The sequence below is a fragment of the Heterodontus francisci genome, chromosome 2, assembly GCF_036365525.1.
Source record: "Heterodontus francisci isolate sHetFra1 chromosome 2, sHetFra1.hap1, whole genome shotgun sequence".
Classification (NCBI taxonomy): domain Eukaryota; kingdom Metazoa; phylum Chordata; class Chondrichthyes; order Heterodontiformes; family Heterodontidae; genus Heterodontus; species Heterodontus francisci.
The window spans coordinates 32072591-32095119 of NC_090372.1; the positions used below are offsets into that span (position 1 = coordinate 32072591).

General features: G+C 45.9%; 1 protein-coding gene across 6 annotated transcripts in view; it reads left to right on the forward strand.

Annotated features, from left to right (window-relative positions):
• The window catches only part of elmo1 (engulfment and cell motility 1 (ced-12 homolog, C. elegans)), a 321507-nt gene that overhangs the window by 99270 nt on the left and 199708 nt on the right, over nt 1-22529 (forward strand). For 5 of the 6 annotated variants that reach the window (XM_068056594.1, XM_068056610.1, XM_068056619.1 and 2 more), the window contains one exon: nt 1296-1331. The exons of the other annotated variant lie outside the window; for it this stretch is intronic. In XM_068056594.1, the coding sequence (XP_067912695.1) occupies nt 1296-1331 (36 nt within the window). The remainder of the gene's footprint in view (nt 1-1295; nt 1332-22529) is intronic. 6 annotated transcript variants of the gene reach the window in all.

Here is a 22529-nt window from a genome sequence, read left to right on the forward strand (position 1 = left end):
AACACAAAGATGTCTTTAAGATAAAGCCAGATAAACACATGAGGGAGAAAGGAATAGATAAAGTAGGATGGGAAGAGGCTTGTGTGAAGCATAAACACTGGCATAGATTATTTAGGCCAAAGAATCTATTTCTGTGCTGTAAATTCAGTGTAATTCCAAGTAAGGTCAGCATGTGTTAACTGTCGAAATGACAGGTGGAATCTTTCAACGACTCAGCACACCAACAGCTCCTCACGTGCAGTGCGAAACCGTTCGTAAATCAGGAGACCACCGGCTGCAAACTGTCATCCTGTCCACCAGTTGTGTAAAATTCTGCCCTCCCGTCACCAGTTACAGTCAAGTCTCTGTTGTCAATACGGGTTTTCTGGAAACTTGCCCCCTGGCCGGTTACCTTGTGCCTTCAAACTGAAAGAGGGAAGATTGAATCAAATGTCATCCGAGGAGTGCGACGATGGAATAAAACATTGTGCTAGTAGAGTTTATGAAGTGTTTGATAGAGGTAAATAAGGAGAAACTGTTTTCACTGGCAGGAGGGTTGGTAACCAGAGGATTTAAGATAATTGGCGAATGTAACTAGAGAAGAGAATTTTTTTATATTCAGCGAGTTCTGAAGATCTGGAATGCATTACCTGAAAGAGTGATGGAAGCCGATTCATCAGTAACTTTCAAAAGGAAATATGAGAAATACCTGAAGGGGAAAAAATTGCAAGGAATGAGTAGAGGAGTGTTTTTTTTTTGGCTAGCTCTTTTAAAGAGCTGGCACAGGCACGATGGGCCGAATGGCCTCCTTCTGTGCTATATGATTTGAGTTTACGATGCTCTTGTTTATTCTTGTGTGGATGATTGACAGTAATTGCTAATCTGGATTTATATTTTATTTCTTTTCCCCATTTTCCCCCTCACCCCAGTTTTGCTGCGGTTGAGGGAGTAGAGTGGGGCTGTTATTTAACAAGTAACATTTACACATATACCTGTACACAACTGTCTTACCTGCTCAGATCTGTGGCTCCTTTTGCTGCTGTATTTGGAAAGCCCATTGTATTGCCCCAACTACTGCCTCTGTTGAGGATCATAAGAGATTAGTTGCAGTGGGAATACTACTTCTGCCCTAGTTGAATGGAAATAATTTTGCCCTTTTTTTTATCTTGTGTTTAAAATGTAACTTCAACTCTTGAGCCTGTCTGAAACAGAGACATGGGGAAAATTGAAGGTACAAGCTGGTTTAGTGCCAGTCTATGTAAGTTGTTTCTTTTCAGAGAACTGTGTAATATGTGAAAGTTTTTAAATTTTTGCAGACGTTATCAGAAACTACAGAAGATTATGAAGCCCTGGTAAGAATCCAATCGGAACGTCACTTTGTATATTCTCTCACTGCATGGTTGGAAATCAAGCCCTCACACTTTCAAATAACGCTTCCTCTCTGATTTGTGTTGCCTTTCGCTCTACGCAGTGCTTCGTGTGTTGCATGTGATAACAGGCAGTTCGGTGATTTCTCCTCCTCTGTTCACTAAAAAAAAGCACCTTTTTAAGTTGCACTCCTTTTTCTAGCCGGTTTGCGTCCCTAATGCAAAATTCCAGAATCAGATGAAGATTGCACGTGACCCAAAAACATACTAACTAAAATAGTCAAGGCACTCGCTGGCCAATTAATGTCACTTGCTTTGTAAAATCATTGAGCTGTAAATCCTTGCAGAAACAGTAAATGCCTATTTAAAATGTAGCATTCTGACTACTAAGCAGAAAAATAAATTACACTCCAGTGATTAAATTATAAGTATGATTCTGGGTAAAAGATTCAAACCTGAAGAGCTTTGCTTCTTTACCTGTCTACAGGTGGGCTTCAGTTCTGCTTTGACTACATTTCATGAGTCTTTCTGGAATAGAGATATGAAGATACAAAGTTGTCTAGTGCCAGTCTAAGTAATGAGGCCATGTGGTTGTTAATGTGATGAACGTCTGTTCTTGCTGAGCCAATAGGTTTATTTCCTCTTTCACCATCACGTTATAAAGGTCCTTTTGTAAAAGCAGCTGAGGTTGTTGCTTTACTGAAGTTCTGGCCTTGACACCATTGTAAATCTATTGCAAAAGCATGTAGAGAAAGCTTCATGCGTAATGCTCAGTTTCAGCATTTCTTTTAGGAAGCCTTAAGGTGCCGAGCATAACAGTGGGTTATGGCAATCTTTAGCTTAAGTGAAAGGATTCCTGGGACACAGTTTACTGGGATGGAGAATATTATGTGGCTACGTGCTACCTTCCAAGAGCTTTAATCATGTCCTGAAAGAATTGCAGACCTGTGCAGATTGTTGTCACTTCACATCAGAAATACCAGCAGAATGACGTATAGAGCAAGTTTGTCCAGTGACTCACTAGAGGTGCTGTGACTGCTGGGATTACTACTGCCCAAAAGGGTGTCATCATAAATTCATGGGACGATATAATAAAACAATATTTAAAATCCTCTTGGTGTAAAAGAGGAATTAAATTGATACAGCTGCTCTTTACCCATATTTGAATGATTTACTTCATGGAGTCATGGGGCCAAGTTCAAAGCTTGGTGAGATGTAGAGGCATACTGTCTTTTACAATGCAAGTTACCAGTTGTTTTGAACTAGTGTCTAAATTCAATATAGTGGCTGAAGTCCAGTATTAAGGTACTGTTTCTCTACAGTGTAATAGAACTAAAGTAAACTGATAAACCCCTTACTAGGGAGCATAGTCTGTACTTTGGGCTGTCACAGACCTCATCACTCTGTATTAGTCATTCCCCTAGGAGACTTTTTCAGAGTGGTCTCTCTGCTTTTATTATTTATAAATTTATTTAATAAAAAAATGTATTTGTAATTTGAACGCAAAATGTATTTTGCGACAGAGGATGTTACCATTGATTGCTGTCGACCAGTGTGGCACTCATTTTGGCTGTGTCCGAATTCTCAGAAATAATATTTTTTCTCCCCCACCCCCAAATTCCACTTAATATTTCTGTATCTGAGTTACTGTTATTAATAAAGGTGAAAGGGGGTGCTGTTAAAGGAAATCTTTACAATTTAATCCTGAGAAGTGTGAGGTGATACATTTTGGGAGGACTAACAAGGCAAGGAATATACAGTGGATGGTAGGACCCTAGGAAGTACAGAGGGCCAGAGGGACCTTGGTGTACTTGTCCATAGATCACTGAAGGCAGCAGCACAGGTAGATAGGGTGGTTAGGAAGGCATTAGGGATTCTTGCCTTTATTAGATGAGGCATGGAATATAAGAGCAGGGAGGTTATGTTGGAGCTGTATAAAACGCTAGTTAGGCCACAGTTGGAGTACTGTGTACAGTTGTCACCACACTAGAGGAAGGATGTGATTGCACTGGAGAGGGTGCAGAGGAGATTCACCAGGATGTTGCCTGGGCTGGAGCATTTCAGCTATGAAGAGAGACTGGATAGGCTAGGGTTGTTTTCCTTGGAGCAGAGAAGGCTGAGGGGGGACCTGATTGAGGTATACAAAATTATGAGGTGCATAGATAGGGTAGATAGGGAGAAACATTTTTCCTTAGCGGAGGGATCAATAACCAGGCGGCATATATTTAAGGTAAGGGGCAGGAGGTTTAGAGGGGATTTGACGTAAATTTTTTTCACCCAGAGGGTGTTTGGAATCTGGAACACACTGCCTGAAGGGGTAGTAGAGGCAGGAACCCTCACAACTTTTAAGAAGTATTTAGAGGAGCACTTGAAACGCCGTAGCATACAAGGCTACAGGCCAGTCCTGGAAAATGTGATTAGAATAGATAGGTGCTTGATGGCCGGCACGGACACGATGGGCCGTAGGTTCCGTTTCTGTGCTGTATGACTCTGACATACTGCAGATAGCTTTACCTGAGAGACTGTTGATGTTGGACTGTTGTTCCTTTACCTCCTATTTTTGCCACTCAGTGGTTTTTGATCTAAATATATATGAACGTTAAAGTAAAATGTAGCAGTTAAGCTGTGGTATTGAACTGCAGAACATATCTCTTGGGTCTACTGACTCCACAATGCGAGTTACCAATTGTTTTGAACTGGTGCGTAAGTTCAATATAGTGGCTGAAGTCCAGTATTAAGGTACTGTTTCTCTACAGTGTAATAGAACTAGGATCTAGGACTGTCTTCAAAGGTCAAAATGTACATTTTATGGACATGCACTTGCTGTTGTGAGTCTGAGTCCTTCACCAATCCTTGAGCGAGTCGGTAAGTACGTGTGACATAAATGCTGCCAGAATGTTCCGGTTTCTTCAGAACTCAAGATACATGATACAGCTGCAATCTTTTGGAAGGAGAGGGCTGCCAGTGGGGCCAGTACATTGACTAGCATCAGTGAGCTACCGTTATTTGATGCATTTTGCTTGCATTAGCCAGGTCAGACCATTAGAAAGTTAGTTTGAATTGCTTTTGAGAATGATTAACAATGTGCTGTATGTACCTAGAGGTCAAAATCAATCTTACCTTTGGCATTTGCTGGCAATTTTTATCCTGCTAATTTTCTGTTCTGCCTGTCACTATGGAGGCATTGCGAGGATATGTGTGATGATGTACCTCACCCCCAGGTGTGAGTCTTTACAGTGAGTCAACAGATTATTCAATCCTAGAGGCTTTGCAGATGAGCTAATTTCCTGTTCTCATCCGGTGTCCCAAGAATGCACATTTCCAGCAGGGGTCACACGTGATTAGGGTTGAATTTAGTGAGCCCGTTGTTGGGACTGGCGGTGGGACTGGAAATGGGCATCGTTCCTGTTTGTCACATGGGAGGCCGCCTCACCATGATCACATGGTGGGTGGCCATTTTGCCTAATGGAAGTGGTGGGGGTGGGGGGTCCCCCAACCACGTGGCAGAAGCAGGAGGTGAGATGCCAAATACAGTGTCAAATGTCTCCGGAGCAGGTGCTGGCACCATATTTAAAGCCCTGCCAGCCCTGCTTGCATTGCTGCCTTGCATTCACTTGCTGCTAACTGCATAAAACTGTGACACATTTTGCATTGACTCTGGACCCCCCTCCGCAAACCCCCAAGGTGGACCCCACAGGATGGCTGAGCCAATACACAAGGCGGTCCATGGTTTAGTGATGCCGCCCTCTATATTCTCCTCTAGGCTGCAAGGGAAATTGTGGGAGGTTCTCTGCCACAGAGATGGCAAGAAGAGATCCGCCTGCCAGACCGAGCAAGTCTGGATAGAGACGGCTGAGGTCAGTAGCCATGGGGCTGACCCCCCGGGAACTGGGTACAGTGCCACAAGAGGGTCAACGACCTCCTGCGTTCTGCCAAGGTGAGTGCGCCACACCTCTTTTTTAGTGATTGCAGTTGGCTCCACAGGAGGATGCAGGGAATTGGGGAGGGTGGAACTACAATGGTGATGTTAGAGGGGGTTAGGCATCACCTCATCCTGACATGGCTGCATCTCGGCCACAGGCCACCTTCTTTCACAGCTCAGCCCTCTAAACTCCTCTGAGAGTGGACGGCAGCATGAGCTATGTGAAAGCCCAGTAGGGGACTAGGGGCTGGCGCTAGCAGAACTGTCATGTTGATCTCTCTGAAGTATGACCATCTTTCCTCTTGCAGGACAAGAGGGTCTACAACAGGAGGGAGACAGTCCGAACTTCGGCCTCTCATCACAGCCAAGGAAGAGTTGTTCGAATTGGCAGGGACACAGGGTGGCCATGCCATATCTGACAGAGAGACTAGAGTCTTCACGCAAGAGAGTGAGGATGGGCTTCCGTCGACATACAGATCGCTTCTGGAGACCCACATCAAGTATGGTTGGCATGCTGAGATCTGCACAGCCTAACCCACACATGTTTTTGTCCTCTCATACAGTTCGGTGACCGCAGGAGACTCCAGCAGAAGGGAGACAGCCGTCAACTTCTGAGGAGGTTGGAGGCAGGTTCATTTGAGGTCCTGTGGTGCAGTCAAGACGTTCAAAAGGGAATTGGACTGTTACCTAAAAAGGAAGAATGTGCAGGCTTACAGGGAGAAGGCTGGTGAAGGGCATTAGCTGAATTGCTCAAATTGGAGAGCTGGTGCAGGCACGATGGGCCGAATGGCCTCCTTCTGTGCTGTAACAATTCTGTGATTCTGTGAGGAGCAATCATAGGATGCACCATCACATGGTTCTTCTGCATCTTCCACCAGCGTAGATGCTTTCATCTTGTGGGTTTCCATTCGGCTGCAGAATCAGGGACACAAGTTGGTGAGAGCACCGTACAAGTGCCCGGGCAGCTGGCTGAAGTTGAGACAGCTGAGGCCACTGACATTCGGAGGACTGTGGGTGACCAGGCCCATGCTGAGCCTCAGGCTGATGACGAGTCTCTGGTGTCAACAGCACAGGGCATGCTGAAGTTGCAGAGAGAGGTAAGGCAAATTCTGGTGGAGATGCCAGATACCGTGAACGGACGATGGAGGAGTCCATCCATGCCATGAGTGCTGCCATGTCTCAGGCATGTGGGCACATGGCTTTCTCCATCGAGTAGTTGGTGACCCTCTTGGAGAGCCAGATCCCACAGATGTGCACAGAGCTGCACACCTGCCTTAGCCATAAGCTCGACGCAGCAGAGTGAAGGTGAGAGAAGGATGAGGTGCCTGCAGTCTTCTCCAGCTTCTTGTCCTTCTCTGGTGAGCAGGGAGGTTCAAGTGAACCTTGAAAGGGAGGAAGACAGGCTGACCTCCACAGCTGGGGGCTCCCCTTGGTGTTCTGAGTGTGGACAGCAACTCCCCAGCCACTCCAGCAGTTGCGATGCCTGAGGTGAGTCCTGGACCAGTGCAGGAAGCCCTCAGGCAGCCAGAGGTGAGTCGCTGAAGTCATCACAGGCCAAGGGGCAGCCTGATCAGCCTGCTACCAGCTGCTGCTGCTGGGTTCACACGTCATAGAAACACTCACAGAAGTATAAAGAAAAGCATCGAGACACACTTGGGGTTCACGGATATTTGATATCTTACATGTGATGCTTCATATAAAGTTCTTTCGTTCAAGCCATTAACATTCATTGTGTCAGTGTGATTATTCTATCATGCCCTAATTATGAGCTGCTGACTTCACTGTTCCCCTTTAGTGGATGCCAGTGTAGGCACAGCCCTCATTTAAATATGATCTCTCATGGGCACTAGCGCATGTTTCAGTTGGGCACTATTCATGGAACACCAAATTGAAAGGAGGCGACAGACTCTGGGTTGAGGTCAGGCTTTATTGGTTTTTCTGTGAGTGGACATCAGGGTGGCTGGTAACGGGTAATTATGAGATTGTCTCTTGCCTCCTTGGCACGTCACGCAATGTGCCTGGCCTCCATTGCAAGGGCTTCAACATCCATTGCCTCTTTGCTCCTCTCCCTCCTTCGGGTCCTCATCGTTGGTGGAGGAGTGTTGCTCAGGTATCTCATCGTCATGCAAGGCCTCTACCCTCTGCAATGATAGATTGTGCAGAGCACAGCAGACCACCACAATATCCTTGATATCCTTGCAGGGGCATACTACAGGTCTCCACCGGATTGATCTCGGCAGCAGAATCCCCTCTTCAGCAGCCCAGTGGCCTGCTCAATGGCTGCTTGGGTGGAGATGTGGCAACTGTTGTACCTCTCCTCCGCTGCATTGTAAGGGTTCCGCACAAGTGTGAGCAGCCAAGTCTTCAATGGGTAGCCCTTACCCTGAGAATCCATTCCTGAAGCTGTGGCACCTGGGACTGGTTCCTGGGAACCGGGCACACATCAGCAGGAATCGTTTTTGGTGGTTGCAGACTAGTTGAACGTTGATGGAATGAAAGTCCTTCCTGTTGATGAAGGTGGCTAGCTGGCCTGTGGGAGCCTTGCACCCAGGGGAATCCAGCAATGGCTCCGAATCCGATGGCCCTCTTGGCCTGATTGTCATTGTCGGTCCAGTAGCGTACATAATCGCCGGCACTCTTGAACAGGTCACCTCCTTGTTGCAGCAGTGGGCTGCTGCCTGTGAACCCCCACACATGTCCCTGCTGAATCCTTGCAGTGATCCACACATGTAAAAGGTTAATGCCACTGTAATCTTCAGGGCCACTGGCATAGGGTGACCCTGAAATCCTATAGGTCGCAACTTGTCCTGCAGCAGGTTATATAAGTCGGTGATGGACTGCCTGGAGAGGTGTGGTCTTTGCTGACAATGCCACTTAGACATTTGGAGGTAGCTGATTTGAGTCCGGTACGCTCTCCAACGCAGTTGGGCCCTTCTTGGCATGGCCAGCTGCTGCTGCACTTGTCGTGGAGCTTCATGGACAGGCGCAACTGCCTCTTGGCCCTGCCTCTGTCAGAGACGCGGCATCACACTACAGGGTTCCAAAAAGACAGGGTGTATGACACCCATGCAAGGTGACCAGTGGGCCTCCAGAGAGCTATCGATGCAGACCCTGTCCTGGCAACTGAGGTTTTCTGCTTCTCTGGCAGAATCCCTGATGGCCCTCAGTGCCCATCCTTGCTGATGACCAACCCTCTCATCCAGCAGTATTGGCAAACACACATCACATCTCACCCAACAGTTTGTTCACCTGGTACAGCCACCCAAATCCCCCTGCAGAGCTCCTGAGACCCCGACCCCCCCCCCCCCCCACCCTGCAAAGACCCTGACCCCCATAGCAGAGTCCCCAAGACCCTGACCACCAACCCCCCCCCATCTCCCTGCAGAGTGTACAGCACGATGGTCTGAAAATGGCCTCTGCAACCCTCTCTGCCCCTTTGCAGTGCTGGTCATGGCTTTCTCCCCATTGCAGCACTGAAGCCTCGCCGGATTTCTGGGTGGACGCTTTCGATGCGATTCTCCATTCCCACTTCAAATGGCCGCACAAAATTCTGCTGTAGGAGTGGGAGCTGTGACCAATTTATCTCTCCTTAACCCAGGGTGCTGAGGTCAATTGTAGCAGAATAACAACAAGTGAAAATCTCTCCAATGTACAAATAGGACTGGAACCAAAGGTAAGTGTAAGGTATACTGAATGACTACCTCCTTTAAGTATTCATTAAGAAAGACTTGAGCAGCATTCCCTCCCTAAGTAGCAAAAAAAAAGTAGAATTAGCAGCTTTGATAGAAATGAAGTGGAAGTCCTGGATGGGCTAAAATGGCTCATAACAAATTTTTCTCAGTACTGAGATTTGTGAAGCATTAATGTCATTTGGAGGAATAGATCAACACTGAGAACGTAGCAGTAAATTGGAAACAGGCTACACTGATGCCCATGTTTTGCAAAGGCTAATAAAGCAGACACAGGCAAGTACAGACCTTGTCTTTGGCCTCCTTGTCTCGAGAGACAATGGGTAAGCGCCTGGAGGTGGCCAGTGGTTTGTGCAGCAGCGCCTGGAGTGGCAATAAAGGCCAATTCTGGAGCGACAGACTCTTCCACAGGTGCTGCAGATAAAATTGGTTGTCGGGGCTGTTACATAGTTGGCTCTCTGCTTGCGCTTCTGTCTTTTTTCCTGCCAACTGCTAAGTCTCTTCGACTCGCCACTCTTTAGCCCCGCCTTTATGGTTGCCCGCCAGCTCTGGCGATGGCCATGGACAGCCGGTGGGTCTGGTACCAGTGACGAGCTCGCTGTACAATATGTCCTTGGGGATCCTGCCATCTTCCTTGCGGCTCACATGGCCAAGCCATCTCAGGCGCCGCTGGCTTAGTAGGGTGTATATGCTGGGGATCTTGCCCGCCTCGAGGACTTCTGTGTTGGAGATCATAAGATCATAAGAACTAGGAGCAGGAGTAGGCCGTCCGTTGTGAAGATGACATAAAGAGGTTGCAGATTGATATAGATAGGTTGAGTGAGTGGGCAAAAATCTGGCAGATGGAGTATAATGTGGGAAATTGTGAAGTTGTTCTCTTTGGCAGGAAGAATAAAAAAGCAGAGTATTTCTTAAACAGAGACGACTGAATAATTCCGAGGTGCTGAGGGATCTAGGTGTTCTAGTGATAGATTCTTATTAGACAAGGGAATCAAAGATTATCGGGGTTAGATGGGAATGTGGAATTTGAGACAGAAACAAATCAGCCATGATCTTATTAAATGACAGAGCAGGCTCGAGGGACTGAATGGCCTACTTCTGCTCCTAATTTGAATGGCCGTACAAAATTGGCTCTGCAGAGATGTTGAGACCACTGTTTTTTGAAATTCTTATCCGTGACGTAGATTTAGAAACTTAGTGCAAATTGGTTAGATTTACTAATCATATCAAATTTGAGGGAGCATTTGATTTTGGGGAAGAATTTCAGGAACCACAAAATGAGTTGGACAAAATATGAAGGTCTGCAGAAGAATGGCAGATGAATGTCAAAGTGAGTGTAAAATGCTGCACATGGGACGAAAAAAGGGGTAAGTATCTATAGAAAGTGTTGAAATACTTAAGGAGGAAGCTGAGAGACCTCGTTGGTGGGGGTGGGGGGAGCTGGGTGCTTCTTGGCAGACTGGATGCTCAACAAAGCAAATAGAACACTACATAGCTAAAATAGTCAAGCATAGTTGGGGGAACTGATAATTAAACTGTACAGTGGTCTGGTCAAATGACAGTCCAAGTACTGGGCTAACAAATCACAAGCAGACAGTTTGGAGAATGAACCCAAGGCTGATCTTCAACATCAGAGAATTGAGTTATGAGCCAAGACTAGAGAAGCTTGGATCTTTTTGTCTTTGAAAGGAGCCAACCTTATAGAGATTTGGAACAGGTAGATCCAGAAAATTATTGTAGATTAGATGATGAAAGCAGTATTAAGGGACACAGGTTGAAATTAGTAAAAGGCAAACTCAGGTGGTTAGGAATTGCCTCTTCACATAAAGGGTAATTGATAAGTGGAATGAACTTCTAGGTAGTGGAGGTGAAAACCCTAGAGTTATTTAATGGCGATGTTGCGATGGGTGGACTTCAGGCTTGTTTCTGTATTGATGAAGTGAGGTGGGTCAAATCACTCTCCTCATCCATGTTTATCTTGTGACTACTGTTCTGTGAACCACTGCCCCAGCAGAGATCAGCTAATTCGGAGGATTAAAGCTCGTTTCCTGCTGAGTCATTGAGATGCTTGTGTTGGCGGTTTTTACAGCTCTTTGTGGGGGTTATGTTTGATTTCCTAATGCCCCCAGAGGGAGAAGTGAAACTTCTACCAAATAGGTTTGAAATCTTGTGCCTATCCAGAAATATGGGGGTAGATCCAGGGAACAGTTTTTCCTAGCTCCAGATGTCAGGCAAACAGGTGAAGATATGCTTTGTTGTGACTCCGCCCCTTTTATGTTGTACTTGATTTGCTGGGACATCTCTGAAGGGGAAAAGCTGTTTTTTTTCATTCATTCACAGGATGTGGGCATCATTGGCAAGACCAGTATTTTGCTCTTCCCTAATTGTCCTTGAGAAGTGGCAGTGAGTCGCCTTCTTGAGCCTTTGCAGTTCGTGTAGAATCATAGAAAGTTTAAGGCACAGAAAGAGGCCACTTGACCCATCATGTCTGTGCCAGCTGAAAAACGATTCACCTATTCTAATCCCACCTTCTAGCATTTGGTCCATTTGGTGCATATCCAGACTCCTTTTGAATGAGTTGAGGGTCTCTGTCTCAACTACCCATTCAGGCAGTGAGTTCCAGACCATAACCACCCTCTGGGTGAAAAAGTCTTTCCTCATCACCCCTCTAATTTTTCTACCAATCACTTTAAATCTATGCCTCCTCATCACTGACCTTTCTGCTAAGGTGAATAGACCCTTCACCTCCACTCTATACAGGCCCCTCAAAATTTTGTACATTTCAATCAGATCTCCCCTCAGCCTTCTCTGTTCCAAGAAGAACAACCCCAGTCTATCCAGTCTTTCCTCATAGCTGCATTTTTCCAGTCCTGGAAACATCCTCGTAAATCTCCTCTGTACCCTCTCTAGTGCAATTACATCCTTTCTGTAGTGAGGTAACCAGAACTGCACACAGTACTCAAGTTGTGGCCTAACCAATGACTTATACAGTTCCAGCATAACCTCCCTGCTCTTATATTCCATACCTCAGCTAATAAAGGAAATGATCCCACATGCCTTCAACCACCTTATCCACCTGTCCTGCTACCTTCAGGGATCTGTGGGCATTCACTCCAAGGTCCCTTACTTTCTCTACACTTCTCAGTATTTTCTCATTAATCATGTATTCCTTTGCCTTGTTTGACCTCCCCAAATACATCACCTCACACTTCTCCAAGTTGAATTCCGTTTGCCACTTTTCTGCCCACCTGACCATACCATCAGTATCTTCCTGCAGCCTACAGCTATCCTCCTCGCTATCTACCACATGGCCAATCTTTGTGTCATCCGCAAACTTCTTGATCATGCCCCCTACATTTACGTCCAAATCGTTATTGTATACCACAAAAAGCAGGGGACCCAGTACAGAGCCCTGCGGTATGCCACTGGAAACAGCCCTCCAGTCGCTAAAACAGCCGTCAGCAATTACCCTTTGTTTCCTGCCACTGAGCCAATTTTGTATCCACCTTGCTGCATTTCCCTGGATCCCATGGGATTTTATTTTTTTAACCAGTCTGCCATGTGGGACCTTGCCAAAAGCCTTGCCAAATTCCATGTAGGCCACATAAACTATCCTCATCTATCTTCCTTGCTACTTCAAAAAATTTGATCAGGTTGGTCAAACAAGATCTTCCCTTAACAAATCCATGATGACTATCCTTCATTAACCTGTGCCTTTCTAAGTGAAGGTTTATCCTGTCTCTCAGAATAGATTCCCAATAATTTGTCCACTACTGAGGTTAGACTGACTGGCTTGTAATTATTCGGTCTATCTTTCACTCCCTTTTTAAACGGAGGTACGACGTTAGCAATTCTCCAATCCTTCGGCACCACACCTGTATCCAGTGAAGACTGGAAAATGATGGTCAGACTCTCTGCTATTTCCTCTCTTGCTTCATTTAACAGCCTAGGATACATTTCATCTGGCCCTGGTGATTTATCAACTTTCAAGGATGCTAATCCCATTAATACTTCCTCTCTCCCTATGTTTATCACATCCAATACTTCACACTCTTCCTCCTTAACTACAATATCTGCATCGTCCCCCTCTTTTGTGAAGACAGACGCAAAGTATTCATTAAGGACCGTACCAATATCTTCCGCTCCTGCACATAGGTTACCTGTTTGGTCTTTTATGGGCCCAACTCTCACCTTAGTTATCCTCTTACATCAAACATCTTTGGGTTCACCTTGATTTTGCTTGCCAATATTCTTTCCTACCCTCTCTTGGTTTTCCTAATTTCCTTCTTTGATTTCACCCCTCCACTTTCTATACTCCTCTCGGCTTTCTGTAGTATTGAGTCCTCGATGTTGGACATAAGTTTTCCTTTTCTGCCTTATCATATCCTGTAGGCTCCTTGACATCCATGGGGCTCTAGGTTTGGCCGCCTCACCCTTTTTCTTTGTGAGGACATGTTTACCCTGAACCCCTTGAACCTCTCCCGTTTGAATGCCTCCCATTGTTCTGACACTGATTTACCTTTAAGTAGCTGTGTCCAGTCCACTTTCGCTAAATCACTCCTCAGTTTAGTAAAATGAGCCTTACCCCAATTGAGAACTCTAACTCCTGTTCTGTCTCTGTCCTTTCCCATAATTGTGTTAAAACTGACTGAATTATGATCACTACCACCAAAATGCTCTCCCACTGCCACTCCTTCCACCTGCCCATCTTCATTTCCTAAAACTAAGTCTAAAACCGCACCCTCTCCTGTTGGACTTGCTACATACTGGGCAAAAAAGTTCTCCTGAATGCACCTCAAGAATTTTGCTCCCTCAATTCCTTTCACACTAAAACTATCCCAGTTAATATTGGGGTAATTAAAATCCCTGACTATTACTGCCCTACTGTGGTGTGGGTAGACTCACAATGCCATTAGGGAGTAAGTTCCAGGATTTTGATCCAGTGACAATGAAGGAACAGTGATATATTTCCAAGTCAGGATGGTATATGACTTGGAGGGGAACTTGTAATCTTCCCATGCGCCGACTGCAGTTGTCCTTCTAGAGGTTGCAGGTTTGGAATGTGCTGTCAGAGAAGCCTTGGTGCGTTGCTGCAGTGCATCTTGTATATGGTGTGCACTGCAGCCACTGACCGTCGGAGGTGGAGGAAGTGAATGTAAGTGAATGGAGTGCCAATCAAGCAGACTGCTTTGGACCGGATGGTGTTGAGCTTCTTGAGTGTTGTTGGAGCTACATTCATCCAGACAAGTGGAGAGTATTCCATCACACTCCTGACTTGTGCTTTGTAATAGTGGACAGACTTTGAGGAGTCAAGAGGTGACTCACTCGCTGCAGAATACTTAGCTGCTGACCTGCTCTGGTAGCCACAGTATAAATGTGGCTGGTTCAGTTATGATTCTGGTCAATGTTGGCCTCAGTATGCTGATGGTGGGGGATTTGTTGATGGTAATGTCAATGGGAGGTGGTTAGACACTCTCTTGTTTGCGATAGTTATTGCCTGGCACTTGTGTGGCATGAAAGCTACTTGCCACTTATCAGCCAAAGCCTGAATGTTGTCCAAGTTTTGCTGCATGCGGGCACGGACTGCATTATTATCTCAGGAATTGCAATTGGAACTGACTCTGCAGTCATCAGCGAATGTCCCCAATTCTGATCTTATGTTGGAGGAAACGCCATTGATGAAGCAGCTGAAGATGGTTGGGCCGAAAACACTGCCTTGAGGAATACCTGCTCTGGTGTTGAGATGATTGGCCTTCAACAATGGCAACCATTTTCCTTTGTATGATTCCAGCCAATGGAGAGTTTTCATTGATTTCCATTGAGTTCAATTTTACGAGGGCTCCTTGATGCCGCACTCGGTCAAATATTGCCTGGATATTAAGAGCAGTCACTCTCATCTCAGCTGTGGAATTTGGCTCCTTTATCCAGTTTGGTCCAAGGGTGTAATGAGGTCTGGAGCTGAGTGGTCCTGGCAGAATCCAAACTGAGCATTGGTGAGCAGGTTATTAGTGAGTAAGCTCTGCTTCACAGCATTGAAGGAGCTTTGATGAGTTGTTGCAGTGCATCTTGTATATGGTACACGCTGCTGCCACTGCACGTCAGTAGTGGAGGGAGTGAATGATTAAGATAGGGGATGTGCTGCCGATCAAGCAAACTGCTTTATCTTGGATAGTGTTGAGCTTCCAGGCCAGTGGAGAGTATTCCATCACATTCCTGATATGTGCCTTGTAGATGGTGGACAGACTTTAGGGAGTCATGAGGTGAGTTACTTAGCCCAGAATTCCCAGTTTCTGACCTGCTCTTGTAGCTACAGTATTTATATGGCTGGTCCAGTTAAGTTTCTGGAGCACTGGTCTTCAGCACCACAGCCAGGATGTTGTTGGGGCCCATAACCTTTGCTATATCCAGTGAAAGCCCTTCCATCACTTTGCTCCTTTGGATTTGTCCTGTGTTTTTTGGACAGGACATACTTAGGCAATTTTCCATTTGGGTAGATGTCAGTGTTGTAGCTGTACTGGAACAGTTAGGCTGGAGGCATGACTAAATTTGTTTTTATTCTTTCATGGGATGTGAGCGTCGCAATTGTTTCCCATCCCTAATTGTCCTCGAGAAGGTAGTGGTGAGCCGCCTTCTTGAGCCACTGCAATCCATCTGGTGTAGGTGCTAATCTGCTCAGTGACACTTAGTTTGTGTACCGCCAGGGCCATCGGCTCCTGACCTCATTACAGCCTTGGTTCAAACATGGACAAAAGAGCTGAACTCAAGAGGTGAGGTGAGAGTGACTGCCCTTGACTACAAGGCAGCATTTGACAGAGTATGGCATTAAGGAACCCTTGCAAAACTGGAGTCAATGGGAATCATGGGGAAAACTCTCCGCTGGTTGGAGTCGTACCGAGCACAAAGCAAATTGGTTGTGGTTGTTGGAGGTCAATCATCTGAGCTCCAGGACATCATTGCAGGAGTTCCTCAGGGTAGTGTCCAAGGCCCAACCATCTTCAGCTGCTTCATCAATGACCTTCCTTCAATCATAAGGTCAGAAGTGGGGATGTTCGCTGGTGATTGCCCAAAGTTCAGCACCATTCACAACTCCTCAGATATTGAAGCAGCCAGTGTAGAAATGCAGCAAGACCTGGACAATATCCAGGCTTGGGCTGATAAGTTGCAAGTAACATTCGCACCGCACAAGTGTCAGGCAATGACCATCTCCAACCAGAGCGAACCTAACCATCTCTCCTTGACATTAAATGGAATTACGATTGCTGAATCCCCCACTATCAATATCCTAGGGGTTACCATTGACCAGAAACTGAACTGGAGTAGCCATGGCTACAAAAGCAGGTCAGAGGCTCGGAATACTGCGGCGGGTAACTCACCTCCCAATTCCCCAAAGCCTGTCTGCCATCTATAAGGCACAAGTCAGGAGTGTGATGGAATACTCTCCACTTGCATGGATGGTGCAGTTCCAACAACACTCAAGAAGCTCAACACCATCCGGTCCAAAGCAGTCTGCTTGATTGGCACTCCATTCACTTACATTCACTTCCTCCACCTCCGACGGTCAGTGGCTGCAGTGCACACCATATACAAGATGCACTGCAGCAACGCACCAAGGCTCCTTCACCAGCACCTTCCAATCGCACGGCCTCTGCCTCTAGAAGGACAAGGGCAGCAGATGCATGGGAACATCACCAGCTGCAAGTTCCCCTTCAAGCCACACACCATCCTGACTTGGAACTATATCGCCATTCCTTCACTGTCGGTGAGTCAAAATCCTGGAACTGCCTTCCTGACAGCACTGTGGGTGTACCTACCCCACATGGACTGCAGCGGTTCAAGAAAGCATCTCCCCATCACCTTCTCGAGGGCAATTAGGGATGGACAATAAATGCTGGCCTGGCCTAAATCCCCATAAACGAATAAAAAAGGTACACCCACAGTGCTGTTAGGAAGGGAGTTCCAGTTTTTGACCCAGCAACAGTGAGGGAATGGCGATATTGTTGCAAGCCAGGATGGTTTGTGGCTTGAAGGGGAACTTGCAGGTGGTGGTGTTCCCATGTATCTGCTGCCCTTGTTCTTCTAAGTGGTAGAGGTCGTGGGTTTGGAAGGTGCTGTCAGAGGAACTTTGATAAGGTGCTGCAGTGTATCTTGTATATGGTACACACTGCTGCCACTGTGCGCCAGTGGTGGAGGGAGTAAATGTTTAAGTTGGTGGATGGGGTGCCAATCAAAGGGGTTGCACCCATCCAGGCAAGTGGAGATTATTCCATCACATTCCTGACTTCTACCTTGTAGATGGTGGACAGGCTTTGGGGAGTCAGGAGGTGAGTTACTCACCACAGAATTCTCAGCCTCTGACCTTCTCTTGTAGCCACAGTATTTATATGGTCCAGTAAAGTTTCTGGAGCACAAGCCTTCAGCACCACAGCCAGGATGTTGTTGGGCCCCATAACCTTTACTATGTCCAGTGTGCCCAGCCCTGGCAGTAAATCATCCACTCAGCACTTCTGGCTGAAGACGGTAGTGAACACTTCAGCCTCATCTTTTGCACTAATGTGCTGGGCTCTGCTGTCATTGGGGTGTTCATGGAGCCTCCTCTTCCTCCCTTTAGTTATTTACTTGTCCACCACCATTCATGACTTTTTCTTTATTCTTTCATGGGATGTGGGCATCGCTGGCAAAGCCAGTATTTATTGCCCATCCCTAATTGCCCTTGAGAAAGAGGTGGTGAGCTGCCTTGAACTGCTGCAGTCCATCTGGTACGGGTACACCCACAGTGCTGTTAGGGAGGGAATTCCAGGATTTTGATCGAGTGACAGTGAAGGAATGGAGATATATTTTAAAGTCAGGTTGGTGTGTGACTTGGAGGGGAACTTGCAGGTGGTGGTGGTGTTCCCATGCTTTTGCTGTCCTTGTTCTTTTAGGCGGAACAGGTCACGGGTTTGGAAGGTGCTGTCGAAGGAGGCGTGGTGAGTTGCTGCCATGCATCTTATATATGGCACACGCTGCTGTCATTGTGTGTCGGTGGTGGAGGAGGGAATGAATGTTTAAGGTGGTCATTGGAGTGCTGATCAAGCAGGTTGCTTTGTCCTGCATGGCATTAAGATTCCTGAGTGTTGGAACTGCACTCATCCAGGCAAGTGGAGAGTATTCCATCACACTCCTGACTTGTGCCTTATAGATGGTTGACAGGCTTTGGGGAGTTAGGAGGTTGGTTACTCACCGCAGAGTTCCCAGCCTCTGACCTGCTTTTGTGGCCACAGTATTTATGTGGCTGCTCCAGTTCAGATTCTGGTCAATGGTAATCCCCAGGATGTTGATAGTGGGGGATTCAGCAATGGCAATGCCATTGAATATCAAGGGGTGGGGGGGGTGGTGGTTAGAGTCTCCCTCTTTGGAGATTGTCATTGCTTGGCACTTGTGTAGCGCAAATGTTACTTGCCGCTTATCAGTCTATGACTGGAGGTGACAGGACTGCACTGCTTTGATCTGATCTGTTGGTTATGGGATTGCTAAGCTCTTTTTATAGCATGCTGCTTCCACAGTTTAGCATGCATGTAGTCCTGTGTTGTAGGTTTACTAGTTTGGCATCTCATTTTTAGCTATGCTTGGTTCTACTTCTGGCATGCTCTCCTGCATTCCTCATTGATCCAGAATTGGTTCCCTTGCTTGATGGTAATGGTAGATAGATGAATGTACTAGGCCATGAGGTCAAAGTTTGTATTGGAATACAATTCTGCTGCTCCTGATGGCCCACAGCGCCTCATGGATGCCCTGTTTTGAGCTGCTAGATTGGTTCTGAGTCTATACTATATGGTGGTTCTGAGTCTATACTATATGATATAGTGTTGGTTCCACATAACAGGCTGGAGCGTGTCCTTAGTGTGAAGACAAGACTTCGTCTCCATAGGACTGTGTGATAATCACTCCTAGTGTCATGGACAGATGCATTTGAGACAGGTAGATTGGTGAGGTTGAGGTCAGATAGATTTTTCCTTTGTGTTGGTTCTCTTAGTATCTGCTGCAAGCCCAGTGTGGCAGATGTTTCCTTGAGGACTTGGCCAGCTTGGTCAGTGATGGTGGCAGCAAGCCACCCTTGGTGAATGACTTTGAAGACCCCTACCTGGAGTACGTTCTGTGCATTTTCTATGCTCAATGCTTCTTTCAACATAGAGGAGTATTGATTCATCACCCGAGGGAAGGTGGTAGGTGGTAATTAGCAGGAGGTTTCCTTGCCTATGTTTCTCCCGATGCCATGAAACTTCATGGTGTCCAGGTCAGTGTTGAGGACTCCCTCCCGAATGTATGCCACTGTGCTGCCATCTCTGGTGGAACTGTTCTGCTGATGGTATAAGATATACCCAAGGATTGTGATAGATGAGACTGGGATGTCGGCTAAAGAGTATGATTCTGTGCTTATGACTATGTCAGGCTGTTACTTGACTAGTCTGTGTGACAGCTCTCCCAGTTTTTGCACATGTTTCAAGTTGTTAGTGAGGAGGACTTTGCAGGGTCGACTAGGCAGGGTGTGCGTTTGTCGTGTCCATATCCAATGCCTTGGTTAGTGCTGGTTATTACTTTGTCGTAGTGGTTTGGTACAACTGAGTGGTTTGCTAGATCATTTCAGAAGGCAGTTACGAGTCTGGAGTGACATATAGGCCGGACTGGATAAGAACAGTGGATAGTCTTCCTTAAAGTTGGGGCTTAAACTTCGAAGGGTGGTGGGGTCAGGTGAAGGGAGATTTAGAAATCTAAAGAGAAAAGTCGAGGCAATAGAACAGTGTAGCGATTTGGGTAAAGACAAGCAGAGTGGAAAGGGAAGGGACAGAGTTTAGCGGTATAGTGCATCAGCGAATAAGGTCCATGCAAAGAATAGTAGTAAAAAAAAAACTTCAAGGCTCTTTATCTGAATGTGCGAAGCATTTCTAATAAAATAGAAGAACTAGCAGCACAATAGAGATAAAAGGTTTAGATTTGAACACCATTACAGAGACATGGTCACAAGATGACCACGCTTGGGGTGCAAGATAAGGGCTAATGCAGTAGTGGGTAAGTTATTAATATAGATAGAGGATTGATTAATGGACAGGAAGCAGAGAGCAGTGACATAAATGGGGCATTTTCAAGTTGGCAGGCTGTAACTAGTGGAGTGCCACAAAGATCAGTGCTGGAGCCTCTGCTATTTACAATCTATATTAATGACTGAGACTAAGAGACTGAGAGTGATGTATCTCAGTTTGCTGATGATACAAAGTTAGGTGGGAATGTAAGCTGTGAGGAGGACACAAAGAGGCAGCAAAGAGATATAGAAAGGTTTGAGTGAGTGGGCAATAAGCTGGTAGATGAAGTATAATATGGGGAAGTGTGAGGTTATTCACTTTGGTAGTAACAACAGAAAAGCAGAATATTTTTTTAAATGTGTGAAACTTCTAAATGTTGATGTTCAGAGAAAATTGAATGTCCTTGTACAAGGAATGCGAAGTTAGCATGCAGGTACAGTAAGCAACTAAGAAGGCAAATGCCATTTTGGCCTGGATTACAAGGGAACTGGAGTACAAGAATAAAGAAGTCTTGCTACAATTGCACAGGCCTTTGGTGAGACGACACCTGGACTACTATGTGCAGTTTTGGTCTCCATACTTAAGGAAGAATATACTTGCATTGGAGGCGGTACAGCGAATGTTCAATAGATTGGTTCTTGGGATGAGAGGGTTGTCCTAAGATGAGAGGCTGGGTAAATTGTGCCTGTAGTCTCTGGAGTTTAAAAGAGTGAGAGGTGATCTCATTAATACATACAAGATTCTGAATGGGTTTGAGAGGGTAAACACTGAGAGGCTGTTTCCCCGGTTGGGCTATCTAAAACACGGGGATACAGTCTCAGGACAAGGGGCCGATCTTTTAGGACTGAGATGAGGATAAATTTATGAACTCAGGGTTGTGATTCTTCGGAAGTGTCTACCCCAGATTGTTGTGGATGCTCCATTGTTGAATATATTTAAGACTGAGATGGACAGATTTTTGGTCTCTCAGGGAAACAAGGGATTTGAGGAGCAAGAGGGAAAATGGAGTTAGGCAGAAGATTGGCCATGGTTAAATTGAATGGCAGAGTATGCTTGAGGCGGCATATTTTTTTTTTATAGAGATACAGCACTGAAACAGGCCCTTCGGCCCACCGAGTCTGTGCCGACCATCAACCACCCATATTATACTAATCCTACACTAATTCCATATTCCTACCACATCCCCACCTGTCCCTATATTTCCCTACCACCTACCTATACTAGGGGCAATTTATAATGGCCAATTTACCTACCAACCTGCAAGTCTTTTTGGCTTGTGGGAGGAAACCGGAGCACCCGGAGGAAACCCACGCAAACACAGGGAGAACTTGCAAACTCCACACAGGCAGTACCCAGAATTGAACCCGGGTCGCTGGAGCTGTGAGGCTGCGGTGCTAACCACTGCGCCACTGTGCCGCCCAGATGGTCTACTCCTACTCCTATTTCTTATGTTCTTAAAGGACACCAGTGAACCAGATGGGCTTTTACGATCTCTACCTGGAGTAGATGCAATACGATGCGAGGGACCAGGACTATCAACCTGGAACGTGAATTTTGGGCATTCTGAGAGTTTGTTACTTTTCCAGTCAAAATGTGCCATTATGTTCAGCATCACTGCGGTCTTGCTGCAAAATGATTGCAGTGCATTTTTATGAAATAGCTTGCTATTTCGTGGTCCCCTTTAATCCAAAAGCTTTTTCAAATGTCCTGCCTATTTCCACATCTAAAATACTTATTTTTAAAAATGTAAGAAAAATGAATTTGAACATAGATTATTTTGTACATCCTAAAATGTGGAGGTGAATATTTGATATGAATGTGAATCATCTTCAGATCTGTGCTGTATTTGTAACTAATTTATCTTGTAATTATTAATGCTGATGTTGGCTAGCTGTCAGCTTTCCCAGATTTTCATGGCTTTGTTTGTCACCGCTGTGCTACTTTACCCAGAACAAAGCTTGCCTCCTGCACTGTGACTCCCTCATACGAGCTGCTGGTACATTTGCTTCTGTATTAGGTCAGCTGCAGGCTGCAGAGTTTCCAAGTTTTCTTAAAGGTAGAGTAAATAAGTGTATCTCCACCATCTGACCATATTCACCACAGTGTTTTAATGACCTTTTCTCATTCTGCTCACTGCCCCTACTTCAAAAAAAACTGTCAGCGCCCCCGCTGAGTCTCTCTTAACATGTAGATCAGTTTTAGGCACTCTAAGTTTACAGGTTCTCCCCTGCTTCATATGTGGATGTAAAATTCTTCGCCATGTATTCAAAACCCTTCATAAAAATGCACCACCACTGTCATTTTGCAGCAAGATCACAATGATACTGAACGTAATGGTACATTTCGACTGGAAAAGCAGCAAACTCGCCCCTCCCTACCTTGGTAACCTCCTCCAGCTCCACAACCCACTGAGATCTTAGTACCCCTCGTATTCTGGCCTCTTGTGTATCCCCGATTTTTCATCACTCCACTGTTGGTGGCATTATCTTCAGCTGTCTAGGCCCTAAGTTCTGGA